The sequence below is a fragment of the Rhipicephalus microplus genome, chromosome 1, assembly GCF_043290135.1.
Source record: "Rhipicephalus microplus isolate Deutch F79 chromosome 1, USDA_Rmic, whole genome shotgun sequence".
Lineage (NCBI taxonomy): Eukaryota > Metazoa > Arthropoda > Arachnida > Ixodida > Ixodidae > Rhipicephalus > Rhipicephalus microplus.
In genome coordinates this window covers 294,506,073-294,534,055 of record NC_134700.1, presented here as the reverse complement: position 1 = coordinate 294,534,055, position 27,983 = coordinate 294,506,073, and the positions used below count along the sequence as shown (strand labels likewise).

Below are 27,983 nucleotides of genomic sequence, written 5' to 3'. Positions count from 1 at the left end.
GTATTGTTCAGCCCAGTAGAAAGCAGGCTTGCCTATTAGTCGCGAATTTCAGCGAGGAGTATCGCCGACGTCCCTGGTCCCTCAACATTATCTGCTCTTTCGTCATAAGACGATTCCGCCATGACATTCGCAAGCACTCTCGACGTAAACCAGGGTCTACCGTCCGCACAACTGGAACATCTTTTGAAGCTACTCGGCTCATTTCGGGACTGCTTCGCTACGACATCGAAAGTTAACCAAACACCGCTTGCCAAGCATTGTATCATCACCGAGCCTACCGAGAGACCCATTCGACAGCATGCCTACAGAGTCTCGCAAAAAGAACAAGACGTTATACGCCAACAGGTCCAGCAGATGCTCAAGGACGATGTTATCCAGCCATCGACCAGTCCCTGGGCGTCCCCTGTTGTGTTAGTAAAGAAAAAAGATGGTACCCTGCGATTTTGCGTCGACTACCGAAAGTTGAATAAGATCACGAAGAAAGACGTGTATCCTTTACCACGAATAGACGACTCGCTGGACCGCATTCGCAATGCTCGTTACTTTTCTTCCTTGGATCTACGCAGCGGCTATTGGAAAATATCTGTTGATGAACGCAACCGCGAAAAGACCGCCTTCATTACTCCTGACGGACTCAACGAGTTCAAGGTCCTTCCCTTAGGCTTATGCTCGGCGCCAGCTACTTTTCAAAGAATGATGGACACGGTTCTTTCTGGGCTAAAATGGCAATCGTGTCTTGTCTACCTTGACGATGTGGTCGTCTTCTCGGACACGTTTGAGCAGCACGTCCAGCGCTTACAGGCAGTTCTTCAGGCGATTCAAACAGCTGGACTTTCTCTCAAACCTGAGAAATGCCACTTTGCATTCGAGGAACTGAAATTTCTTGGTCACGTTGTCAGCCACGCCGGTATACACCCAGACCCTGAGAAAACGAAAGCTGTTGCCGCATTTCCTGTCCCAACGAACAAGCGCGACTTCCGCCGATTTCTGGGACTCTGCGCATATTACAGACGCTTCGTCAAAGGCTCTTCTAAAACAGCTGAACCGCTAAATGAACTTACGAAAGACGGCGTACCGTTCGTTTGGGGTCATGATCAGCATCACGCCTTTGACACACTACGAAACCATCTCCAAGCCCCACCTGTACTCGGTCACTTTGACGATAACGCTGCCACAGAGCTACACACGGATGCCAGCAACGTCGGACTTGGAGCTGTACTGGTTCGATGGCAAAATGGCGTAGAGAGCGTGATTGCCAATGCAAGTCGAACACTATCATCTGCAGAGAAAAACTACTCTGCAACAGAAAAAGAATGCTTAGCCGTTGTTTGGGCTATAACAAAGTTTCGCCCTTATTTATACGGTCAACCATTCAGGGTAGTTAGCGAACACCATTCTTTATGCTGGCTCGCCAACCTCAAAGACCCTTCCGGTCGTCTAGCACGCTGGAGCCTTCGGCTGCAAGAATTTGACATTAGTCATTCACAAGTCAGGACGCAAACACACTGATGCTGACTGTCTCTGACGTGCGCCAATTGGAAGTACGAACGCGGACGTTGAAGAGGATGATACATTCCTTTCCTCTGTATCAGCTACCGACTTGGCTCAACAACAACGCGATGACATGGAGCTAAGCCCGCTGATTGACTACCTCGAAGGCCAAAAACGCAGCCTTCCTCGAAACTTCGCACGTTCGCTGGCCTCGTTCTGCATCAGGGATGGAGTCCTCTATAAGAAAAATTTCAACCATCCCCAGGCTACTCACCTACTGGTTGCGCCGACCTCGCTTCGGGACGATATTTTACATGCTTGTCACGACGAACCATCATCAAGACACCTTGGCTACACGCGCACATTGGAAAGAATTCGTCGCTCATACTACTGGCCCCGCCTCGCGAAGACAGTCAAGCAGTAGGTCCGCACAAGTCGCGACTGCCAACGCCGTAAGACTCCACCTGTCTGACCAGGAGGACTACTACAGCCTATCGCCACGCCGAAGACACCGTTCCATCAAATTGGCATTGACTTGCTCGGCTCATTTCCCACCTCTTCGTCTGGAAACCGATGAATTGTGGTTGCCACCGATTATTTCTCGTACTGCCGAATAGCGTTGTGGTATGCGTCCAGTGTTTCTTTCTTGCGTGAAAGCCTGTGTACAAGAGAGTACAACCACTATATGGCAACTTTGCAATTGTTGGTGTAGTTACCCTTTAACGCCGCCTTATAGGAAACAAAGTCCCTGCCCGAAGCTACCGCAGCCGAAATCGCACAGTTTTTCGTCACTAGCATCGTACTTCGTCACGGAGCGCCAGCTGTGATAATTACTGATCGTGGTACAGCTTTCACCGCAAGAGATGCTCCAAGAAGTGCCGAGACTAAGTGGTACAGAACATCGGAAAACCACGGGTTATCACCCCCAAACAAGCGGACTCACTGAACGGTTGAACAAGACCATTGCAGATATGCTGTCAATGTATGTGGCCGTTGATCACAAGAACTGGGATGATATACTCCCTTACGTAACTTTTGCTTACAATACAGCAGTCCAAGAGAGTACAGGTTTCACCCCATTTCGCTTAGTTCATGGTCGAGAGGTCACTACAATGCTCGACGCAATGCTCCTTCCCAACAACTTGAGCATGTTCAACGCGGACGCTGCATTGTTCGCTCAACGCGCCGAGGAGGCCCGTCAACTCGCCCGATGCCGTATTCAGGCTCGCCAAACTGCCGACGCACACCGCTACAACCTTACACACCGAGAGGTTACCTTCCAACCAGGGGATGAAGTCTGGGTGTGGACTCCCATCCGACAGCGTGGTCACTCTGAAAAGTTGCTTAGGCGCTACTTCGGCCCTTACAAAGTTCTGCGCCGACTCAGTGACGTTACGTATGAAGTTCTCCCTGTGGGCACCTCAAGACGTTCCCGTCGGTTTCCACAAAGTGATGTGGTGCACGTGTCAAGGCTCAAGCCATATTTCTCACGTCATCCATTGAATGTTGACTAACTTACCATGCAATGACTATTTTTTTGTCACTTTAGTTTCTTTTTGATTGTCTTGTGTCCTAACTCCTTTCTTTATTGAGTACTTCTATGACACCAGCCCATTTGTTCCCCTTACGACGGACTTGTTGGGTTCCATGGTAGCATCTTTTCTTTCTCATTTTTTTCTCAACGCTCATTACCAGCATCGAGCCGATGCTTTTCGAGGAGAGGGAATAATGTCACAGGTAATGGGTATGAGCCATCAACTGTAGGTGGAATCCCTTGGAAGTGAAGAAAGAAGAGGGCTTTTGCTTCCTGGTCTGAGGGCAAGCAAGACGTCGATTCGTCGCTGTCTGTTATTACGCGGCAATATGTATAGTATATATGAACACTCAAGAAAAAAAAAGAAGAAAAGCTGCCTGGATTTAAGGACATTATGCCTAAGGAGATAAGAGCAGCATGCTTCCATGCTGCCGTTCATTCCAGGGGAAAGAAGTGAGATCCCCATGCCATGCTCCGTCCCTTGTTTTCCTTATCTTCAAGCACGCTATGTTCGCTGTTCTTAAACTCCTGGCCCATAAGTTGTTCCGGGGACATTTCTAGCAAACACAAATGTTGTATAGACCATGTTACTAAAGGTGCCTTGTTTTTTTTTGTTTTTTTTTTGGGGGGGGGGGGGGGTTGGCACCAATGTGAAATTTGAAGACTGTTATGAGATCAACCAAGTTAAAGAACAATATGCCTGAAAAAATAGAGCAGCGCATCCCAACTCTGCTGTTTATTCCAGCGAAGAGAACCAAGATGCCCATGCCATAAGCCATCCCTCCCTTTTCTCTACTTTTAGTGTGTTATGTCCACTGTTCTTAACACTAGTCATATTAAAAGGCAACTGAATTATTTTATCCACTCTCAATGAAATGCGGTATTTCAGTGGAATTACTGGGCTTACAGTCGTCCAACAAAGCAAGAGGCAAATATATTCGGAGAGGCGCTGTTTTAGCCCCAGGTAAATTTGTACAACTGCTGTTAAAAGTACCACAGATCCGCAATGTCTCACCCCCTTTTTTCTGATGAAACAGACCTGACAGAGACATAATTTGAAGCCTGAGACTCACATTGAGGCACAGTGTGTCGAGGTACATCTCATTGTACTTGATGGAAGGGTTTCTCTCAGCAGCTTCTCGACAACAGTGTAGGAAAAGGCCATCAGACATCCGCCTGCATGAACGTGAGGCAGACAGAAAAAAAAATTTAAAAGACAGGTTCAATCCCCGATCACTCGCCTGACATACCAAATATTAAAGTCCTAATCACTGTTAACATTGTCCAATACAGGGCATCAACAAACACATTGCAGACAGTTGAAAAAAAAAAATGATGCTATATTTTTTCTCACTGCTAAGCTTGACACAAAATGCACTAACCTGCCAACTGTTTTCAGTTGCATAATATAAAAGTTGTTGAATGTTCAGATGTTCCCCCACAAAAAATTATTGGCAGACTATTTGGTTGTGACCTACAGAGCCTGAATATGTACAGGCATCTACAGTGGCACACTCTTGCTAGGTCAGCACCATTGCCCATGTTTCCTTATGCATTTCTTGAAGTGATGATTGTGGGGGTGCTAACACCCTCTGTAAAGTTGCTTGGGCCTCGTGGCGCACACGTGTTTTGTAGATAGGCCGCATTGAGGATTGATAACCAGGGTAGGTGGCACAGTGATCGCATGGGATCGTCACCGCAATCATCATCATCGTTATGGTTAGCGCGGTAGCACTAGAAGTGACGCCTGGCGGCGAGGCGAGGTAGCCTAACAGAAATGATTGGCGAGTCTATTTGGTGTGTGGTGGTTGGCGCGAACGGTCGTCTTTCGGCGGCGGGACTGTGGGGACAGCGCTGCGGGCAGTTTCCCCATAAGCCCTCATGGTCAGTCGAGCGTTGGCGGCACCGCGGCTTTCGCGCTACCTTGTGTTTGTTGTTATGTTTGATTGAGTGTATCAGAATATTGTGTATGGTCGTGTTTAGCACATTGATCAGTTGTGATGTATTTCGATTTGGCTGACAATATCGTTGATGACAAAGTAATTGAAAATAAATGTGTTGTTTGACTTGGGTGCGACCATGTCTGCTGTGTCTGCACCAAGAGCGTGGCGCTCTCCACCTTGAAACCCTACATGATAGACTAAATTTAAACATCTGTTAAAATAACACATGATAGAATAAATTTAAACATCTATAAATACACGAGTCATGGTAGTAGAAGTGGCTGAATTGTGAAACAACAGGCTACTTTTGTAAGCACTTTTCTTTACTATAATTTCTATTATTGTTTTACTTTCTCGCGAACACTCATTATTTACCCAACCAAAAAATTTTTGTCATTGTTTGGTTAAGTGGGCGGGTTGGTTTTTGGAACTAAAAATTACAAAAACATCAATTTTGTAAATGCTCATTTTTGTTTCTGCAAGCATTTTTCCATCTCTCTGCAAATTTTCGCCTGAACACGTGTAGCTGCAATGAGACAAGCTACGGATAGGGGACGTTAATTGTGCATGGTACGACTGTGTGCTGCTGGAACATTAGCTAGGCTTCTGCGTCAGCCGTACATAGGATGGACCCTCTACAATATTGAGGCCTGTTTATCGCGGCATCTATGGCACGTACAACAATCATTCCTTTTGCATTGAAACCACAATTGTGTAGAAAATTGAAGTATGGAAATTAAATTTTGTGCACAGCCCTTTTTAATTACCTAATCACCAAAAGTGCAACTGGAATGCAAGTGCTTTTCAAAGTGCAAAGTTCATTCTGCATTAAAAATTTTAACAATTTCCCCAAACCCTAAAAAGATCTGCTAGTTATATTTCAATCTTAATTTATTAAGCTATGTTTATATTTCAAAATGACATTTTAAATTAGGCACTTTCTATTCTACCATGGCCTAAAAAAAACGGGGCAGGGGTGAATTCGAGTTATCTTGGATCAAAGTAAGTTAGTAAAGATTGATCAAAGTTGATGAATAAATAAAGAAAAAAATAGATATCTAAGCTGTCTGCGTAATAATCAGGAACATGACGGGGGTAATATTCCAATAAGAGATGCTGAGATTTCGATATTTTTCAGTGGTGCTAATGTGTCTAATGTGGCAAGTCAAACAATATACCAAATGCTATATTCATAGCACTACAAAGGTGATGTGTATAAATTCATGGAGACGGGCATAGAACCTGCACATTCATTTATTTCTATATATGGTGATGTATTACTGAGAGAATGAAATTATGTACGAAGTCTACTCATACATAGTGATGAAATAAAATCTGTGACCAATAATAACCTTTTTTTTTGACATTTTTCACCCATTTTTTACTAAAGAAATGTAATATAAGCAGTCGCTCTTTTTTTAGATGCGAAAGCATCTAATGTGAGGGGCAGAGTCTGTTTTGCAGTGTCCCCACCCACACTGCCCATCCACAACTCTCTCTCATTCTCTTCCCCTATGCAGGTGTGCACTACACACCTCCACTCTCCCCCACTGCTCTCCCCCACAGGTGCAGCGCTGCAGATCGTTAAACATAACTGTCTCTCACTCTCTCTCTAACACTACACCGGTAGGTGGCGCAAGTGTCGCGGCACAGTATAAAGCGAGCCTTCGATGTGCTTCCATCATTCTTTCTCTGCAACAGTGTGCGAAACGCCACGAACAACGTCAACGTCGGCGCTAATTGCAGCAACAGCATTACCGCCGCGGAGCAGGGAAATGCTCGGGAAGCTGACTGTACACGTCAGCACCGGACCCCAAACTTCGGGCCAGGGAAGCCAACGTAAACCTCAGCAGGAATTTTCCATGGAAGCAACATGAGCTCAACACGCCGAAGTAGAACGCTACACTTCACCAACCACAACGCCATCGTCTTTAAAATACCGCATGCACCGACGCTAGCAATCACATACAATCTCTAATTAAAGACGCAAGGTCTTGCACTAACGTCTCCTCTCTTCTTAATACATTCACTCACTCTCAACTTTCATCGAGTTGTGTTGTCAAGTGAAACGAAGCCAAAACTCGATGTGCACCCTCCGCAATGTTTTTGCATTCGATCATCGCTTGCCGTACGGGGAGAAGATGAGTAATTTTTTTTATTTCGCAAATGAGTTGATTAACTCTGAAAGCCCCATATCCGTTCAACCACAAGACAAGTGCATGCTGTCAATCCATGTGCTCCTTCACACATTTCTCTCCACAAGCTCGAGCTGAAAACTATTCTCATGGCGAATTCCATTGAGATAACAGGAGTAGAGGGGCAGTGAGAACAAGGCCTCTCGATCTGCCACTGGAATGCAGCACACTCCCGGGGAGCAGGTGAGAGGGTGACGAGTGGGGAGACCATGTGATCGAAACATTCCAGCCCCGGCATATTCTCTGCGGGGCAGCAGCAAAATACATGTGAAATCGGTCAGCCACTTGTTCTTCATTATTCCACTACATATTATGCTTGCGCAACGACACATTCCGCAGACGTCCAACTGTCATTGTCGCCACCAGTACAAATTAGCAGTGTGAACCTACACATGATTGCTACCATTGCCGCCGCCCTCGCCGGCTGAAGAAAAATTCGGAGACTGACGTTCAAAGGTCATGTGACTCGTTGACAGTACCTACTCCGCTCTTCAGGCGAGAGCACTACAAACTGCTCCTGGCTGCTCACGGCGCAACAAAAGCGCTCTCGCTTTACCAATAGATGACAATGCTCTTATACTCCTGTTTGACCACTGAAACACGCTGACTGTGAAGCCAGCACTTTCAGCATACACTTGAGTGCTCATGCTCTCCCAATGAAATCCGCCATTAGTAAACAGCAGCTACAGCTGGGACGCAAATGCAGCATGTTTTGATGAGCCTACTGTTGTAAGCTGATACTGCAAAAGTAAAGGAATGCTCACATGATGTTAGCTTTGTGCACAGCAGTAACCATGCTCCGGTTATTTGCTTTGGCATACTCGAATGCATAGTTGGCAATGTTTCTTGATGCAGGCTCGGTGATCAGCTTGATACTCTGCACCACTCCTGGCACAATCTGCATCACAATGTAAAATTCAGAGTAAGTAACAATCTCTTTGGAAGGAGGGCTGTAGGAAGCACATGCGTTGAATGATACAAGCAGGAAGGCTAGTTGGTGCATTGTGAAAAAAAAAAAAAAGACGATGCACATGAAGGAAATCACAATAGATGGGGCAATTAAGAACTAATCATTCTCATCGAATGTAAATAAATACATGGCACACAGACACAATGGCAAGAAAAAAAAACTGCGCATGCACACATAAAAATTGATTTAAAAAAAATTACGTATATACACAAAGCAGATGCTGATGATGGAGCAAAGCACTGTGTAATGGATTGTGAAAATCCATGAAATAATTATACAATGTTTATAACACACATATATAAATGTTCATTGTTTATGACTACGTAGTTTTGGATTTTAATTTCCTTAAAGTTTGAGTGCTCTGTGATCAAACATAAGAAAAGACTAGGTTGTGCAGCCGCTTTCTTGGCCTTTGGGTCTGCTAGTTGTCAGTGTTCTATTTTCCCGAACCCTTCAGGTTCCATTTACAGAGAGTCTACTGTATTAAAAATTTCGAAGTATGTGAAATGAAAGAATGAATTTATATTAGCATAAAACCTGTTGAAGAGGTGGTTTCACTGTAGTGAAGGAGTGCTATACCGAGAATACACCTGAGGAGAATTCGCTTTGCTGCAAAGCTTCACTTCAAGGTTAAACATTTTACTCTGACATCGATTCGCCATTTTTAAAGTTAAAACGCTTCTTATACTGGCTTATACACTCTAAGTGTAGTAATTTTAAAAGGTAAGGTACTTTACAGGTTGTCACTTGCATTCTACCGAAAGAAAAATCCTGCCATTTTTCAAAGTTGCTTCCGTTTCTTTGAACCAAGAAGATACATATTTGCACATGTAATGTTTAAATAAGAAAAAAAAATTGTGCAGGATATTTGGATCATGACAAATGTGCTGATTTTTGATTGATTGATTTGTGGGGTTTAACGTCCCAAAACCACCATATGATTATGAGAGACGCCGTAGTAGAGGGCTCCGGAAATTTTGACCACCTGGGGTTCTTTAATGTGCACCCAAATCTGAGTACACGGGCCTACAACATTTCCGCCTCTATCGGAAATGCAGCCGCCGCAGCCGGGAATCGAACCCGCGACCTGCGGGTCAGCAGCCGAGTACCTTAGCCACTAGACCACCGCGGCGGGGCCTGTGCTGATTTTTCTTTACATGTGATATATATACGGTATGAATTTGCTTCAAAATTATTCGACCAAATCACTATTTGCTTCAAACCTAAAATTTATTATTTGCACAAGCCTTTTGATAAAAGTCGCACGAAAGAAGAACAAAGACGGAATTAGCAGAAAAACACTTGTACTACGTTTAAGTACATTTTTTTCTTTTGTACAAACACTTTATTACAGCACTAAAGATTAACGAATTGTCCCTCTGTTGCTGTTCCACTTAACAAAGGGGCAACTACATTAGCAAACGTTCTTCCATTCCCATATACACAGAATGTTGTGACAAAATCTGGCCTAAACCTTCGTTGCTAAGTGGATCCCTGCAGAAATCCCAGCGTTCCCTATATAATGTGTTTGGCAGTACTGTGCCATTGCTGAGAAGAACATTAGCATGTGTGTGCACATGCTTTGTACCCTCTCCTCCAAATAAACAATAAAAAGAAGAAAAGGGTAACTGCAAAAGCTGGGGTGATATTTGAACAGGAAGGTGGGCATGCTGAATTGGGCAAGTCAAGAGGAAACACTCGATTAAAAAAAAGCGTGGGATATTCGTTTCAAAGGGTATAACAGGAGGTAGGCATTTGAGTGAATTGTGGTTGCTTCACAATGATATGCCGATTCTCCTGCCCGTAATTTCATGGTGATAAGCAGGGTTAAAATTTCTTAGAAGTAAGGCTTTCTTGTTTTTGGTTTTCGTTGTGTATGTACCGTATCTGATGCATTCAAGATGGATTCCTTTCATGTGCCGTATCATAAAGAGTATGTCTGAATAAGTCACAGTGAACTAGATATGTTTTACACAATGTTGCTTTTGCACTAAACGAATTTCCAGCGTTGTACCTTTCTCATGGGATAAGCAAATAAAAGTACCTATATTCAATGTCTGCTCCCCAATTTTCTACACTGTAACCCATGAAATAAGAGGCTGAGGGGATTGTACAAAGAAAACTCACCTCATGTTCAATGCCACTGTATTCTCCCTCTGTGTTTTCACGGATCGTTACAACATCCACATCCTTGTATGGTGTTTCAAAGCCCTCCAGTGAACGGCATGGTCTCACATTAGCATAAAGACTAAATGCCCTGAAAAGGTGTGAACATAGCATAAAACCATGAGGCATAACAAAAGAAATGAAAATAACAGGAGCAAACTAAATATTAACACAATTTGGCCAGTCTTTTCAGCTATGTTGTTATGTTTCAAAGCTCAGAGTCTGGTCACGTTTACAGAAATGTAGTGTTTAAAAAAAATGGGACAAAATAAGATGCAGCTATGCACAGACGAATTGCAACACTACCGTGCGTACACAGAGAATCTGTTTCTCTAGAGAAATTTAGTTGAAAGTGGTGTCCTGTATGTGCATCGCTCCTTCCATAGGTGTAGTAGTCTGCATCTTTCACCTAAGAACAAAGGTTTTATAGTTTTCTTGCACTTGGGCAGTGTGGGAAAAAAAAAGTTATGAAACTCGCACTTGCTTCCTCTAAAAGTGCATGTAGCTCTTATTTCTTCATTTATAACGACAATTTAGTAACCTTATTAGATGCTGTTTAGCTATTCCAGAAGCATAATTGACTAACTTGCAAGAACTTCGCATTATTTAGCGCCCATTCAGATAGAACTTCAACAATGCTGGCAGTAGCCTTTCCTTAGACCTGGCGAGTTGCAGTGGCCAGTAGGGGCCAGGAAAGAGGGTCTTTCACATGATAATCCGTCAACTGCATGGCTTTATTACAGTCAATTATATAGGGAGTATGCTCATACAAATGATTTGAAAGAAGCACAAAGAAGCAACTGTGAAGTACACAATTATAAAAAACAACAAAATACAAAGGTAAAATAGACCACACTTACTGTCTCAGTGCGAGGTTGAGAGAGCGATGGCCTTTGCCAATAGGTGTCATCAGAGGACCTTTGAGGCCAATCTTGTTCTTGTTCACAGAGTCAATGGCTTTCTGTGGGATGCCAAACTTTCCATCCGGCCCCTTCACTGGTGTGACGTCCACAGTTTCCCATTGGATTGGCACCTGAGAGTACAAGCGAATTGTTACTCCTTTTCGACGAGTAACTGAAGTGGCAGTTCACTCTGCTCTTACGGGAATAAAAAAAAAGAACTAGTACAACTTCCCCCTTCGCTTTGCCTCCATGTCATGTATTCCCGAGTTTAACGTCCTTGAGATGAACTTCCATACCGATGTGCTCCGCTATTGATCGTTCTGCATACTTCCATGCACTACATGTACTTCCTAAGGATATACCTCATTGTAAGACATTCTTCAAGTTGCCATTCGGTTCGCATTACAAAGCTTGCGGAGCTATATAACACTCTCTTCCCCCTCCCTTTAGGTGATTTTGCCTGCTATCATAAATTATTAATTCTTGCCAGAACCATGCCAGAACCATGACATGATTATGACAGATGCCATAGTGGAATATTTGAGAAATTTCGACCACCTGGGGTTCTTCAGCGTCCACCTAAATCAAAGCACACGGGCCTCCAGCATTTCACCTCCTCCGGAATGCAACTGCCATGACCAGGATTCGATCCCGTGGCCTTTAGACCAGCTGCCGAGCACCATATAATCACTCAACTACTGTGGTGGGTAAGTTACCACAAGATTTTTTTCGTGCCCATGTCTTGCTATTTTTATTTTCCATATGCTTTGATCTGCAAGTAGCTCATATTTTTTGTGCCCGATTCATGTATGTACACATATATTTTGTTTTGCGAATACAGTTATTGTTATTTTCAAATTGCCCTCTTGCCATAACACTCATCTGCTGCAATGGGTGAATGAAATAAATAAAAACTGCCCAGCCAAGTGTTGCTGGGCGGTTTTTACTGACAACTACTAACAAATTTTGTGTAGCATCGGAAGCCGAGTTCATTAGTTAGATGAAACTGCCCACAATGCTACCTACAAGGAGCCCCCCCCCCCCCCCTCTCTCTCAGCCTACAAAATTATTTGCACAAATTAAAAGAGCTATCAGCTTTTGCAGGACACCAAGTAAGGAGCACCTCCAAAATCAGATGATGCAAAAAGCCGGGGTGTTTTCTAGACAGAGTGGACCAAGAATGAGTTTAAATGATTAGAAAAAAAAAAAAAAAAGAGGGTGACCTTAATTTTAGGTCTGGCAGTCCCAGACCACCAATTTCCCATGGGGTGGGTGCCCTCCCGAGCAACTATTAACTTCATTCGTGTCTGTAACCAGTAGGTGCCTGCTGGCAGCAATTCTCTGCCTCCCACAGCAGCGGATGCTCAATTATTTCACCAAGGCAGTGGTAGGTTAAGGTATGCCCAGGGTCCTTCGCAGAACCTTGTGCGGCTCCCCTTCGAGATGAGTACCGAGAAACAACCGAGCGCCAGGACGGTGTACTCCTCTACCCATTGGAAAAAAACAGGTGAATTTCCAGTCGACATTGGGAATCGAATGCAGTACCTTCAGCATTGGAAGCAGACACTCGAACCATGTAGCCACTGCTGCAGTGAACATGATCTACCGTGTGAACATAATCTTACACTGAAGAGTTAGCAGGATTTGAGTGGTGTTACATTGAATTCCGTTCTATACACAAGATGAAGCAGCTCAGATTTGAATACTTACTCCGGCTGTTTTGAATATATCTTGTACTGCACTGGAGATTTCAGGACCAATTCCGTCTCCAGGAATAAGTGTCACCGTGCGAATTTCAGTGGATGCATGCCGCTTTGCAGATGCTGCTCCAAGAGTACGCTGAAGCAAGGTCTTCTGCAATGAGTGAAAAAACATAACAATAGTAAGGTATTCCATTTCAACATCACAGCATGTCTTTTTGATTACACATGATGTTTACTGTTATTCAACAAGACTTTTTTTTTTCATTATTCACACATGAAAAATAAACTCAGCGAGCCATCTTGTTCGTCATGTTGTGCTTGATCACTACCATGAAGTTGAGGTCCCTTTTTGTCACATTAATTTGCTTTCCAATTCATCCGTCTCAAAGCCAGATCTTTATCACCATTCTCAGAAATTCTGCATTTTAATAATCTGCCGTCAGCAATTACTAATACATCTACTAGCTGCCAATGAGAGGTATTGCTTTTCTCTATTACATATTCGGGAATGGAAGGTACTCAACGGAAACATTTTCCTTTATCAGGCACACAGGTGATAAAAGTATATTTTCTGATAGATTAACCACGCTCGCCACTACTGATCGGTGCTACAGTAAACTATAACCTCTGAAAAAAGAAAAAAAAACTAACGACAAAACAATTTAGTGAGCAAGAACAACTGGTTCGTTTTCGCTCTGGCATGGCGTGCCAGATGTATGACCTACTCGTCACGATCGCTCGCAAAATACGCCCTTCCCTAACGCAGCAGTTCAGGCGAAGTTATTTCAGCGAAGCGCGCATATCTCATCATCACCGCCAGCCGACGCAACGGTGGTTGAAGTCATCCCGATTACGTAGGTCGGAACGTAATTACCTGAGCGCCGCTTGTTGTCTCATGAGGTCACATAAAGTTCGAGGCAACAGTCAAGCAGCCAAGGCCGCTGACCTTGGGGCGGGGTTAATCACAAAATCGTGAATGACTAGTGCGCGTCCATCACTCCGCGGTAACATGATCGGCACAAGTATGTGGGGCTCCATTTACGCAACAGAGCGCATATAACAAGTGATGAGCAACTATAAGCGTTTCGATTCTATTTACCACGAGAAAACATGTCCAGGGAGCAAAAATTGCGGACAAATGTCATAGAAAAGTCACAAAGTCACCATAAGGTCAGCCGGTTCGAGAGAAGGCGCTAGGATAGTTTTATTTGTGAGTTAAAAGTCGTCACGGCTGCATTAAATGCAACTCGGCGTTAGGCGTCGTAAAGACAGCGAGTGTAAGCAGCCAAAAGGTACTCACCGAGACATTTCTTAACACACCGGGCATCTTTAGCGGCGAAAGCTCCCGAACTGCAAGAGCACGAGTTAAAAAAGAAACTTGCCGTCCCCTGCCGTTTTACTTCGCGCTTTTGCTTGGCTACAAAAGTAACTACAAGCTACACACATTTCAACGCCATTGCACATTTAAACCAATTTATTTTACAACGCAATGCAGTGAATGAAACCAACATCAGTAGCACTGCTTTATTGAATTCACTTATTTGTAACATATTTAATTGGCCTGCTGTTATTTTGTAACTTGTGAGGCCTGTTTGGATTGTTTAGATGTCCTTAGCCGAATAGCAGTCATTTTTCATAGCTGGTTCAGCAACACTGAAACAAGCATGGATAAGGTTGCTTTGCTCGCCGCATGAAGCGCCTGCATTTTCATTTATCCTTCTGAAAATTCGGAATTACCTGTAGAAATGCGGCTGACGTCAATTCTTCTGAAGGCATCTAAGCTACCGAAGGACTATGCAAATTTCCCGGAATCGTACGTGAAGCGAGTGATGGCTCAAGTGGAGTGGCGAACACCCAAGGGACCGCAGTACCGTCGTGCTGTGATCCAGCGCAAGAAGTACTACTTCGGATTGTCACGTCCCTGGCAGGCGGACTTCTGGAAGGAAAACATGCCTGGGGTCCCCAGCAAACACGTCTATGTCGAGCCTATCGTGTGGACTGTTTTTAGAGGCGATCGGGTGCGTCACTTCTGAAAATTTATCAACTTTGCGTCGTCGCTTGTCGATGATCGCGTTGTAGTTTCAGTTATTCATTGCAGTAACGTCGACTTCCTTCATGGTATTGCAACAAACTTATTTCGGTGGGTTGCATGGATGGAAGAATAGGAGGACTGGTGATTTTATCGTTTGTGGGGGCGTCCGCAACTAGCAGTTTCTATGCTTTATTTTTCAGATTGCGATCTTGCCCAATAGCTGCACCTCGGAACAGATGTGCTTTTAATGTGGAGTTTGGGTTAACAGGTATAGTTTAGTGGTGCTCCATGGCGTTTCTTCTTTATTTTGCACAGGTTGAAATCCTTGTTGGAAAGGACAAGGGAAAACAAGGAATTGTGAACTACATCGTCAAGGAACGAAACTGGGTTTGTGTGGAAGGGCTGAACTGCGTAAGTACAACCTCAGTGACCTGGAAGACGTAGTACTTTCCGTCTGCACTTGTTCGACCTAGTTGCGATTAGATGTTGGAGTATCAACATAAGTTCTGGAGAAGCGATGGCATGCTATCAAAATGTACGGGGCATTACATTGTATTCCCTTTCATGTTTTTTTTTTTTTCAGGAGTTCAAAACTGTTGGCATCGGTAAGAATATGCAAGCCCTGAAGACTGAGATGCCTCTGCTTGTCACATGCCAAGTTGCATTGGTGGATCCTACAGATAAGTGAGTGTTTATTTGTCAAGCAGGCTGGGTCCACTGTATAAGAGGGACATATTTCTATTATTTAAACAATGCAAAATATGAGGACGCTGAAGAAGCAAACGAAGCAAGCCACACTCGCAGCACTTTGCATAGTATTTGTGTGTGCTTTTACGGCATAACTGTTGTGGTCGAAGCTTGCTGTGTGTCATACATAGACAATTATCATCATCATTGAACTGACACATTCTCAATGACCGCCAAAGCATTTTGTACACGTGGTTAATTAAGAAGCCGAAACATGCCCACCAATTCCGCTGTGATCCAACCTTGCACGACTTTGTGGAAGGTGCACTAATTTTTTTCGGCATTCTCATATTTGCTGCTGCTTTCTGTAATTATCATTTTAAAAAAATATATCATGCTAGTCGACGCCCTCATCTTGCTAAGGCCAACTCGGCGTGTTATGCGACTCTCTCTGTACTTCAAACTTTCTGTTGTCTTCCAGTATCCAAGTTTAACTCTTATGTTTGTTGCATCAGTGTGTTGCCTATAAATTGTGGAGCATCCAACTTTCAGTGACATCAGTCCTATTCTGTGACAATTTCTCTTTGCTAACTTGTTCTGTCAGTATCTAAAGGTATGTTAGCATGTTTACATAATTATGAGTACAAATTGGAGCAACTGACTGGAGGAGGACAGAAGAAAGCACACAAAGTGCTGAACTCCCAACAACTTCTTTCTTTGGAAAGCCTTCGCTTTTATACAGTTACACACTGCTGCAACAGCCATGCACAGAACATCATCTTTTAAAGAAAAAAATATTTCCTGCCCAAATAGTTTGGCATGTGGTGCGATATCTGCATTTTGTGAAAATGCTATAATATGAGTGTTTTGGTCTACACCCACGTGTGCTATGGTAAGCGGAGAGCCACCCTTCATATCTGTATAAAAGCAATGGCTTTCCAAAGAAATAAATTGTTGGAAGTTCAGTGCTCTGTGACCTTTCTTTTGTCTCCTCCTGTCGGTTGCACTGATTCGCACTGATAATCATGTGGCACCAACACGCCCAATTCTTTTGGTTACATTGTTTTCAGCCATATAATTGAGGCTGCAATGCTGACAAAGGCCTAGCACTGTGAAAGTGAATCTAATCCTCTCTTTACTGATTTGCTTCAAGGAGTATAGCAGATAAGCAGCTCACTGGCATGGTATGCATGATGATACATGCAAGGTTTGTGAAAACAAGAGTTTATGGAATCACTTTATGTGAAGTGTCTGCTACCTGCTGTTTAAATAGGAGCTGGATGATATTGACCTTCACAGATGCGACATAGGTATAGCGACTTCACATTACCTTTTGCCAAAATCTTATGCGACTCAAGAAAGTATGTTCTTGTCTTCTTACTTTTCTACTTCAGCAAGCCAACAAAGGTTGAATGGCGATACACAGAAGATGGTGAAAAGGTCAGGGTATCTGTACGTTCTGGCCGAATCATACCCATTCCCCTGATGGCTGAAGAAACATATGATTATAAGTCCAAGAGTGCTTATGCTGGTAAGTAAATTTTAAGACGTCGCCATCACAAAGCCATTGCATTTATACCCAAATTACTGATCTAGCAGATAATTACCCAGTTTGAGATGATTGGAAAGTGCATGTCAGTTTTAGTTATTGGTACTTTGTCATTAGCATAACTTGAGTGTTTTGATATTGAATCTTTAGTGACATCTTCTGTATGGTCGACTTGCTGAAAGTGGTACTAAATTTGTCGGTGTGATATGAAGTAAAGTTTTTTAAGAAGGCTCTGTATGGGGCCTTTTTTTATCATTCTTCAAGACATGCACATGGCACTTTCCAATTGTGAACATCTGCCCACTCCAATTACAATAGTTTTTCATTCTAATAATTAGTGTGGCATGTGCAAGTTTGTTTTTGGCAATTGTTCGCTGCTAACGCATTTCTTTGTCTGCTCACCTGTCTGCTACTCAACTTTCCAAGCAAAATTATTGTCTCAGCATTGAAAACATCTCATCCACAGCATATTCTTGTTTGAGCATATTTTCAAGTGCTCTATATCTTGTTCACAAAGATTTTTTGAGACACTGAAGCCACGTAGAAACATTATTTATCCACAGACTGAACAAGCAGTCACAGGTTGATGATCAGATGTTGCTTTTATGTGCATGTCCTGGCGTGATGTAGTTTCATTCTTCATGCTGGGGGACAAACCAAGGATAGAATTCAGTTTTGAAAGTGGGTTTTCCTGATTCCACACCTCAGGCTCACCAACATTACTAATGGCATTGGTGATGTTTGTGCATAGATTGAATGACATTGATGAGAATGGGAACTAAAAAGTTTTGGCCTTACTGTTTTACTACAACAAATGATCTCAGACTCCATCCTTTTCCTGAACCAAAACAAACTTGTCCAGCTCCAAAGCAGCTCCTAAATAGTTATTTCTGCTACAGATCTGCTCCAAATAAACTTTTTTTCTGCCCCAAAAACTGCTCCAAATCAGAAACTGGCTGGATCACCACGGCTGTGCATTAAGTAATTGTGAAAGGCACTTCATGGAAAAATTTCTATACATGGAAAATTGCTTAAAGTGAACGAACAACTTTTTCTCATTTAGATGCTTGTTTCACTGCCACGCCCCTTATAGGCCTTTTCACGAATGGCTTCCTGGACGCTATCATAATCCCATCCGAGCTGCTCTAAGTAGGGATGACCCCCCCATGAGGCTGCGAGATTAGTCTTCGTGCTCCCTTGCGCAACCCAACATGGAAGCATTCTTTCTGTCCCTTGAAAAGGCCTATATATATTATCTGTTATGTGTAGACATATTTTCCTGGTCTTTCGGGGTTCCAGTCATTAGATTATACTTCATGTCATTCAGGAATCAAGTAATCATTCTGCATCATAACTTTTTTTTTTTTTTAAAGCCCCGCCACGGTGGTCTAGTGGCTAAGGTACTCGGCTGCTGACCCGCAGGTCGCGGGATCAAATCCCGGCTGTGGCGGCTGCATTTCCGATGGAGGCGGAAATGTTGTAGGCCCGTGTTCTCAGATTTGGGTGCACGTTAAAGAACCCCAGGTGGTCAAAATTTCTGGAGCCCTCCACTACGGCGTCTCTCATAATCAAATGGTGGTTTTGGGACGTTAAACCCCACAAATCAATCAATCAACTTTTTTTTTAAAAGAAGTATAACTCTGGGGCATATCTTTAAAGGGACCCTGAAACGGTTTGACAATTTTTTTAAAAACACATTGGGCCAGTAGACTAAGTCCCAAGGATAATTTGTTGACCGATTTGAGCCCTCTGCTTAAACTGTGTAATTTATTACAACTTTTAATGCTGTGAGTTGCTCCCGATTGCTGCGACTCGGCCAAACGCGTTTTCAACCGCCCATACACCAAGCGACACGCTCTGCCCCACTGACGTCATCGTTTCCAGCTGATTTGATTGGCTGTGGAACGCGCAGCATGGACTGCCGATATCAGATCAGCAGCGGGGTTTACGCATATGCGGTCTCACGCCACATCGTGACGCAGGAGCCGTGAAGGCTGAGCTTAGCCCTGAGCGCTCGAAGGAAGAGTTTAGGGCAGTTAAAGGTGAAAGCGGATCGGAGGAGGAAGGAAGGTATTTTCTTTTAGTACTCATAGCTCCGTTAATAATGGGTGTTTCGAGTGAACTCTGGTGCCAATGATTTGCTCCAGTAGTCTTATAATCAAAAACAGGATGTGAAAAAACCGCTTCAGGGACCCTTTAATACAGTCAAGTCCACGTATAACGATACTGTTTATAACAATATATTGAATATACCCATGAACAATGATAGCACCGTCCGCATTTGATTGCTTTCCATGATAAAATAAACTACTTGTTATGATACTTTAGTGTCACGATATAAAATATGGTAATTGAATCCGGCTATAGCATGCACCGAAAATGGCTCTCCGTGTAAACGGCTTGCGCCACGATGCACCTCGCATCACGCCCACTCTCTCAGAAAACAAGTCGACTGTGTCTTTTACTAGAGGAGGAGGAGCTTTCCCTCTGAACTGCCCTCACGGATACGCGGCTTCGGCCTCTTCCGCACACCCGATAGCCCCAACGTTGCCTCGCACCGCACGCTCGCTTGCTCGCCTGTTGTGTACACCATGCTTTGACTGACTTTATCATAACTGCCTCTAATTGAGCATCCTACCTAGGTACTGTCATTGCAGGAGGCCTAATGGATGATACAGTTCCTTCGGGACTTAGTTTTTGTGAAAGACCCCTGTTCAGCTATGTGGAGAACTAGATGCTCTTGAGAAAGATGCACACCAGCTTCGCAGGAAGCAATCAAAGCTGACAGCCCTATGGATTTATGGCAAACAAGTGCATAGTTGCATTACTTTACTTGCATTCAAATAAAATGTTTGGATCTCTTTTGCTTTTTTTTCCTCTACCCGCTTATAACAATAATCAGCTCTAATGATGGTATTTCTTTGGAATTTGGATATCATTATGCACTGTACTTTAATTGCCATTTACTGCACGAATTTACCTGCTGCAGTAGATATTATGAGCTTTCTGCAAAGGGTCGTGGCTGCATGTTTGATACACTGCAGCAGCGTAATCCAAATGTGTACAGAAACATTCACCTGCTTAGAATTGGCTACTCTCATAGCCTTAGTATTGTCTTAGAGTCTTAAGCCCTTTTATGAGATCAATATTTCGATAGCATTGTTCCTCACTGTGAAATCTTTTTCAGACCAGTAATGTTTTTTTTTTTTTTCAGAGCAACCGAAAGACACCAGGGCAAAGGAGCTTGAAAAGATTACCTTTGTTCCAAAACTGATGACATTTGAACAAGAGATAATGAAGGAACTTGGCATCAAGGAAGACAGAATTCCCGCTAAAACGTATTGGTATTAGACAGTATGGCAAGTGTGAATAAAGTTATGTTTTAACATCAGTGTGGCCACTGTCATGTGACAGTGCTTTTTCCGGTACTGCTAAACTTACAACTGACCTGTTATTATAGCTATATTGTAACAGCAGAGCTGTTTTATGCCGGCCTTCCTTCATAAGCCGAGAACAGAAAACTATCATCATCACTATCCGTCTTGTTCCTCCCCGTCTTGTTCTTCCCCTTCTGCTCCACAACCAGAGCACGAGTACGAGTACGGAACCACTGTGTTCTCGCATCCACTCGGCTATCCAAGAACACTGGCAGAGCCTAACATGGCATGTGTATACAAAGGAGCTGGCAAAGGGAAGTGAGGAAAAGGAAAACAGACACAAAGACGGCTCCGCACTTCCTTCAAGTTCAACACCTCTGGTGCAAAACTGACTTAGTTTTAATGCGATAGTGTTAAATAGCTCGTGTTGCAGAAAACGTGCCGCCGGCGTCTGCCCTGTTGGTTGTGAGCGAAAAATCGTCTGTGCGTCTGTGACCGAAAAATCAAGTTACCGAGATAGCCGAGAAAGGCCACCACTTGTCTACGCATGCGCGCGCGATCACATTGAAAAAGCCACACATTCGAAGAAAAAAAAAGTGCTCAAGGTCACGAGGGGCGGTAGTTTCTTTGCCCTGCCACCCCTCCCTGCTTAGCTTCCAGCGCTTTTGTCGAGATGAGAGAAGAGATAATGCAATTGCAGCTTGCGACAAACCTTTGTAACTCCACTCGCACTGGACAGATTCTTAAAATTTTTGCGGCGTTGAATTCGTGAGGCAATAAGCTCTTCTAGTGAATTCATTCCATGGTTACTTAAAAAAGTGTTTCAGGGCCCCTTTAACGCATATTGTTCGACAGGTGTCACGACGAAAACGAGCCCATTCGGCGATAATAGCGCGTGCTGGTCCAATCTACTGTGTGCGTGTGTGTGTGTGTATATAACAAAACATATGAATAAGTATGCACTTAGTGGTTGAAGAGTGCACTAGGGGCCGGATTTCACTATCGTGTTCAACTATTAAAGGCGAAGTTTAGGGGTCCCCCAAGTTTTCCTGCTTTTTATCTTTTGAATTGCCTCTTATGTTTCTTTGCTTTAATATTGCTGTTCTACATTTATTTATCTTTGTCAACGTTTCAGCCTTGTTTCGATGGCATAGGACGTATGCCCCGAGTTGGTAGAATAGTTGCACTGTTTTCTCCACTTGGAAGCATCCACTTTGCATCTGGTACTGGCTGCTTCTGTGTTGACTCTGTATAGCAAAGCAGAATTTTATTTGCACACTCCTTGGGCAAGTTATCTTTAGTCTTTGTCGAAATGCAAATGAGCAAAGACCACTATAAAGTTTGTAATGAAAATTGACACAAACAGCGCATGAATTGGTCAAACGGTGTAAAAAGCCGGCAAAAAGGCATTGAGGAAAGAACTATGTTAAAATGGGTCCAGCATTTGTGGGAAGCCTGTCAAGACCCATCCACTTTATGAGAAGATGAATCTCTACACTCTGTAATACTCGGTTATTGCCAAACATCTGCTAAGGTGTTTGGCACGAACCTTCATCAGTTACTACTGATGTACCTGGAAATGTACAAAAATATTTTTCAAAATGGTTTCCTGGTGACCTTGGCCCAGACAGTTTAACGAAATACTTGCTGTTTTTTTGTTGGTGCATTTAAACATTTTTTTCTTTTAATTGTGCACTACCGTGACTGAGTTTATGCGTAGATGTTCAAAGGTCTGTATTCCTTCCAATGTCGCATCAGCTACATTTAGTCTGCTTCTCTTGTATATCCTAGAAAAAATATCGCTTCTGAGTGTCACCGCCATCTTCATCGATGGAGGGTGGGAAGGGACGGGGGTTAATCTCCTTTTCCCTGAACGCAACTGCCGGACTTTAAATAAAGTTAATTAATTCTGAATTGTAGCAATATTTATGCCAGCACACCTTTTTTTTAATGAACATATATTGGCAAAATTTGCATAGTATGTTTTAGAACTATACACACAAAACATTTTTAGTAAGGTGTTTTTTAACTTGCATAAATCTTTGAATTCACCTGTAACAGAATAGCACAATTCTACTACTTATGATGTTGAGGTGGATAACACAGTAAGGAGAACGTTATTCGGGGAAGGCCTTAGCATTTATTGAGACATTTCACTACATATACATGTAGAAAAAATAGAGTTGCACCATTGGCCTGAGTAAGCATTTTGCTGCATGTTTGTTAACATTAACTTCAAACTTCATGCCTTGAAAACTCATTAAAATATTTAAAGTGCAATATTCACCCTAAAATAACAAATTACCAACTGCATGTGGAAATATTTAAATTGAACCTTTATTTTGTAGAAAGCATGGCTCTCGGCTGCTGTGTGGGAATAGGTGGGGAGGAAATTAGGAATATTTAAACTTATTAATTCATGTGTCTTGTTCTCCACTGTATGCAGTGTCCGTTTCTTCAAGCAGTCTGGTATTATAATGCTGCTATTATTCATACAATATCAATTTTAAAAATTTTGTTAAGGCAGAAATATGTTTTACAGTGAAAAAAAAAAGACAGTGGTTAGACGTGCAAAATGTTTATTGGTTGTACACTGGTGTGGTTTGTACATCGAAAAACACGTGTTGACAACAATGCCACGAAACATTCACCCAAAGCCATGAATGTGCGCGACAACGCCAGTGGGGATGGACACTTGTGCTCAACTGGGAGAGGTCCTTTTGAGAGTGCTGAATTACAAAAGTTTTTGTGAAATATACCTTGAGCACTGAATGCTGCATTACAAACAGTTTTAACATTGTGACACAACATTTGGTTTGTGTTTGCATTGCAATCGTGCAGTGATATGAGGAAGGGAATCACAAAAGACTGCTGAAGCGAAAAGCAGACGAGATGTGCTAAGAATAGGCTTGTGCAAGTATTCAAGTGCTTCGAATATTCAAACTCGCCTCGATTCAAATTTAAGTTATTGGAAATTCGTAAGTTCTCGAAATGAACGAATAGATGTGTATTAGTCCGCATGTGGCCTCCCTGTAAAGCTAGTTACACTGTAGCAGAGGGTTGCTATGCCACGAGTATATCTATCCAGAAAAAATCCTGCCATGGAGCCCCTTTCAAGATTAAATGAACATGCTACCCTCACATTAATTTACCTTCAAGTTGAAAAGCTTGTTATGCCAGCTCGTGTGCTCTAAGTATAGTAAATATTAAAACGTAACTTATTTTGCAGGTTTTCACTTGTATTCTATTAAAAGTCAAATTCTTCTGCTATTGAAAGTTGCTTCCACTTTCTTTAAACCAAAAAGAATGACATTTGTACATTTCTTGCTCCAATTAAAAAAAAAAATATTGTGCAGGTTAATTGCATCACAATAAATATGCTCATTTTTCTGTATATTATGTGATATATACCATTTCAATTTTATTCAAAACTATTTGAACCAAATCACTATTCACTTTGAATTTGCTGGAGACCTAAAATTTACTATTTGCACAAGCCCATCTAAGATGTTGAATGCACTGAGGTGATAATCGGCATCTTTCAGCGGAAACAAGATTTTCTTTTCTTAATTAAATTGTAACACGCATCGGCACACTTGGATGTTGAGAGCACAGCTCTGTTAACTTCTGGCTCCACTTGCAGCTTTCATAGGTTTACCGTCACTGACACAAAAGGTTTGTCATCACAACACGCTGCCTTCTGCAGCAACATGGAGCACACCCGCACAGGAGACTATTGTACAACAGCGCAGGATTGAACGCTCACGCGATACATACTGATTGGGTAAAGCTGGCAGTTACGCACCAGTGGGCTGCACAACCATGGCACCTCAAGAGAGGAAATAGTAGCGGGAACCAAGATGAACACAGTACTCCTTTCTTAGTGTCATATCATGTACGATGTTTTTGAGTGTATACGCTGCCTCACGAGCTCTTAATATATTTTCTTGAAACTTGGCATGGTTCTTGGCACAATCAAGGTTCCAGAAACACTAACAGGGCTTTTTGTATTCAAGCAGTGTGACTTTGTCGCAATTTTAGCTTGTCTTCCAAATGCTCATACCCTACTATGCATTTCTAGTCACTCTGAAGTTGCATTTGATCGCCAAACATATAACTAACCCTACCTCGACTTTCTGATCAAGTTCTTAAATATTTCTAGTGGCTTATATGTGCAAAAGAAACTATACATCTCGTCACATATGCCAGCCAATCTGTGCTTGTGTTTTTATTGATGCATGCTTACCACTTAACTTCAGCTTACATAGAACACAAACATTCAGCTGCATCACATAGCTCGTGTGTACTGCAGTGGATGCATTACGAGCCTCTGAATGTGATGATTTTGATGAGTCAATGCAGATAAAGCGTTGAAATTGAAGTGGGGACAATGACAACCAAGAATGCTGTTTTAATCTCTCTTAACAAAGACTTAAAAAATGACTTAGTATAGCAACTAAGTGTAGGGAGACTTCACAGTAAATACTATATGCAAACTTGCTATATAGGATGAATCAACAGGAAATTCACAATGTAATGTTTTCAAGGAAATACACAAATGCATCTTGAGATAAAAATAAAAGAATTGATGGCTGTCCTTATTGGAAACGAAATAATTTCTGAGGGGTGATACACCAATGTTATTATTAGGCTTGCTAACATGGAGAATGAGTAAATATGAGAACACCAGTGCTTTTGCATTTGTCACTCATTTAAATGTAGCTTTCTTGGCTGAGATAAAGCCATGACCAAAGAGCTAATGCATGTGCTATAACCTGAACACTTTGAAGCTAGGAAATAATCACTAGTTGTATCATCATCATTGATACTGCACTTTGTAAATAGTAGCATGTTGGATTGATTGACCATAATTGATTACTTACTTCAGGCATTACGATAATTTCAGCCATGGCAGGAAGCAGTGCCGGTGGGTGTAAAAGTATGACTAAACAAGAACCTACATCACAATGGAAAAGATTTGTAGCATGAATATGCATTATATGAGTGGTTTTATACACTACTAGGGTGTGGGAGGCAGCTTTTAATTTTTCATACTTTATGCTATCATGCCCTTGAATGCACGCCACTCACAGCTTCTAGACTACATTACCAGATAGACACATTGTGCATGTTCCATCAGTGTGGCGAGTGATTACTTGATAGAAAGTATTGTCACCAATCTTGTCTCACTCAAGGAAACCTTCCGCAGAACTGCTCGTCAAGCTAGGACAAAAAGAAAAACTGCTCCAACCCAACCTCTTCGTCCTCTTCCACACGAAAACCACGCGAATTCATGCGGCATTAAAAAGCGGCTCAATCCCAACCTCTTCGTCCTCTTCCACACGAAAACCACGCGAATTCATGCGGCATTAGTCCCCCCTTTTAAAAAGCATCGACTCGATGCTTCTAAATAAAAAGAAGAAGAAAAAAAAAAACCCATAATTAGAACACGCGTTGACGCAGAGAATGACAAAGTGAGTGCCAGGGAAAACAAAGAGGGCGCACAAGCACTTGGACCATGCGCGAACACAACAGCACCAGTGGAAGAGTCAAGAAAAAAAAAAACACCACATGAGATCACTGTCACGTTTGCGAAGTAACTCGCAAGCACAGAGACTATTGTGTGTAGTACGGCTTGAGTCGTACGACATGCACAGTTTCGGGCCGATGTTGTCGACGTGACGACACTGTGCCGTCCGGAAGTACTTCGTATGTAAGGTCACTCACACGTCGGATAACCTTGTATGGTCCGAAATAACGGCTCAGAAGCTTTTCAGACAAGCCTGGTCGTCGGACAGGAGTCCACACCCACACTCGTTCACCCGGGTGGTATGCGACGTTTCGACGGCGAAGGTTGTAACGTCGTGCATCTGCGTCTTGTTGGTGACCGATGTTCACGCGAGCCAGTTGACGAGCCTCTTCGGCGTACTGCGTGTATTGCTCGGCTTCTGGAGAAAGAGCATCGCTATTATCGTACGGCAGCATAGCGTCAAGCATCGTTTGTACGTTGCGTCCATAAACAAGGTGGAAAGGTGAAAATCGGGTTGTTTCCTGCATTGCCGTATTGTATGCGAACGTGACGTATGGGAGGATATCGTCCCAGGTTTTGTGCTGCACGTCCACGTACATTGACAGCATGTCCGCTATGGTCTTGTTGAGCCTTTCCGTCAGTCCATTACTTTGTGGGTGGTAAGCCGTTGTTTTTCGGTGACTCGTGCAGCTCAGTCTGAAAATGTCCTCTAGCATTTGTGCCGTAAATGATGTTCCTCTATCCGTAATCACACATGACGGCGCGCCGTGCCGGAGGACGATGTGCTGCACGAAGAACTTCGCCACTTCAGACGCCGTGCCGCGGGGTAATGCCTTTGTCTCAGCATACCGGGTCAAGTAATCGGTTGCCACTATAATCCATTTGTTACCAGTGGCCGACAAAGGGAAGGGTCCTAGAAGGTCCATTCCCACGAGGTCGAAAGGTGTCCGTGGTGGTGTAATAGGGTGGAGAAGGCCCGCAGGTTTCACGGGTGGCGTCTTGCGACGCTGGCACTCGCGGCAGCCTTGCACGTAGCGGTGTACACTGGTCGAAAGTCGTGGCCAATAGTACTGCTGGCGCACTCTGGCGAGAGTCCGCGAGTAGCCCAAGTGTCCCGACGTGGGCTCGTCATGGCACGCGAGGAGGATGTCATCCCGCATGTCGGCTGGTACAACGAGGAGGAAGGCTTTGTTGCTACCTCGAGCATTTTTCTTGTAAAGAATGCCCCTCCTTAGACAAAAGGATGACAATTCGCGAGCGATGCGCCGAGGAGTGTGAGAATTTCGGCCTTCTAAGGAATCAATAATAGGGCGCAATTCCTGATCGGCTCTCTGTCTAGACATAAAGTCAGAATCACTGAGGGCTCCGAGAAAACCATCAGCATATTCCGAGTCCATATCAGGATGTCCCACGGGTGCTCGAGAAAGTGCGTCGGCATCTTCGTGCTTGCGCCCAGACCTATACACAATCATGATGTCAAACTCTTGCAAGCGCAAACTCCACCGAGCGAGACGACCAGACGGGTCACGGAGATTGGCCAGCCAACACAGCGAATGGTGATCGGTCACCACCTTGAAGGGACGGCCGTAGAGGTAAGGTCGAAACTTTGCCGTTGCCCACACGACTGCGAGGCATTCCTTCTCTGAAGTGGAGTAGTTGGCCTCGGCTCGAGAGAGAGTACGACTGGCGTAAGCTATGACATGTTCTACGCCGTTGTGCCGTTGTACAAGGACAGCGCCAAGTCCGACGTTGCTTGCATCCGTGTGAACTTCGGTATCAGCGTCCTCATCAAAATGCGCAAGAACAGGTGCCTCTTGCATTCGCTGCCGTAACTCTGTGAAAGCTGCTTCTTGCTCTGTAGTCCAGGCAAACGGTACATCATCTCGGGTGAGTCGCGTGAGCGG

At 43.4% G+C, this 27,983-nt stretch overlaps 2 protein-coding genes across 2 annotated transcripts in view; one reads left to right on the top strand and one right to left on the bottom strand.

Annotated features, from left to right (window-relative positions):
* Idh3a (isocitrate dehydrogenase [NAD] subunit alpha, mitochondrial) overlaps positions 1–14,350 on the bottom strand; it is a 29,696-nt gene extending 15,346 nt beyond the window's left edge. The window contains exons 1-6 of the mRNA XM_037412186.2: positions 14,205–14,350; positions 12,912–13,055; positions 11,160–11,332; positions 10,261–10,390; positions 7,928–8,061; positions 4,099–4,201 (exon numbers count right to left, since the gene is read on the bottom strand). Coding sequence (XP_037268083.2) covers positions 4,099–4,201; positions 7,928–8,061; positions 10,261–10,390; positions 11,160–11,332; positions 12,912–13,055; positions 14,205–14,231 — 711 coding nt within the window. The 5' untranslated portion in view covers positions 14,232–14,350. The remainder of the gene's footprint in view (positions 1–4,098; positions 4,202–7,927; positions 8,062–10,260; positions 10,391–11,159; positions 11,333–12,911; positions 13,056–14,204) is intronic.
* A 194-nt stretch (positions 14,351–14,544) lies between these two features.
* mRpL24 (mitochondrial ribosomal protein L24) lies at positions 14,545–20,563 on the top strand. The gene is made up of 5 exons (XM_037412188.2): positions 14,545–14,922; positions 15,252–15,347; positions 15,520–15,620; positions 17,018–17,154; positions 20,387–20,563. Exons 1-5 carry the CDS (start codon positions 14,650–14,652, stop codon positions 20,521–20,523), a joined length of 744 nt encoding a protein of 247 aa, XP_037268085.2. The 5' UTR covers positions 14,545–14,649; the 3' UTR covers positions 20,524–20,563.
* The last annotated feature ends 7,420 nt before the right edge of the window (positions 20,564–27,983 follow it).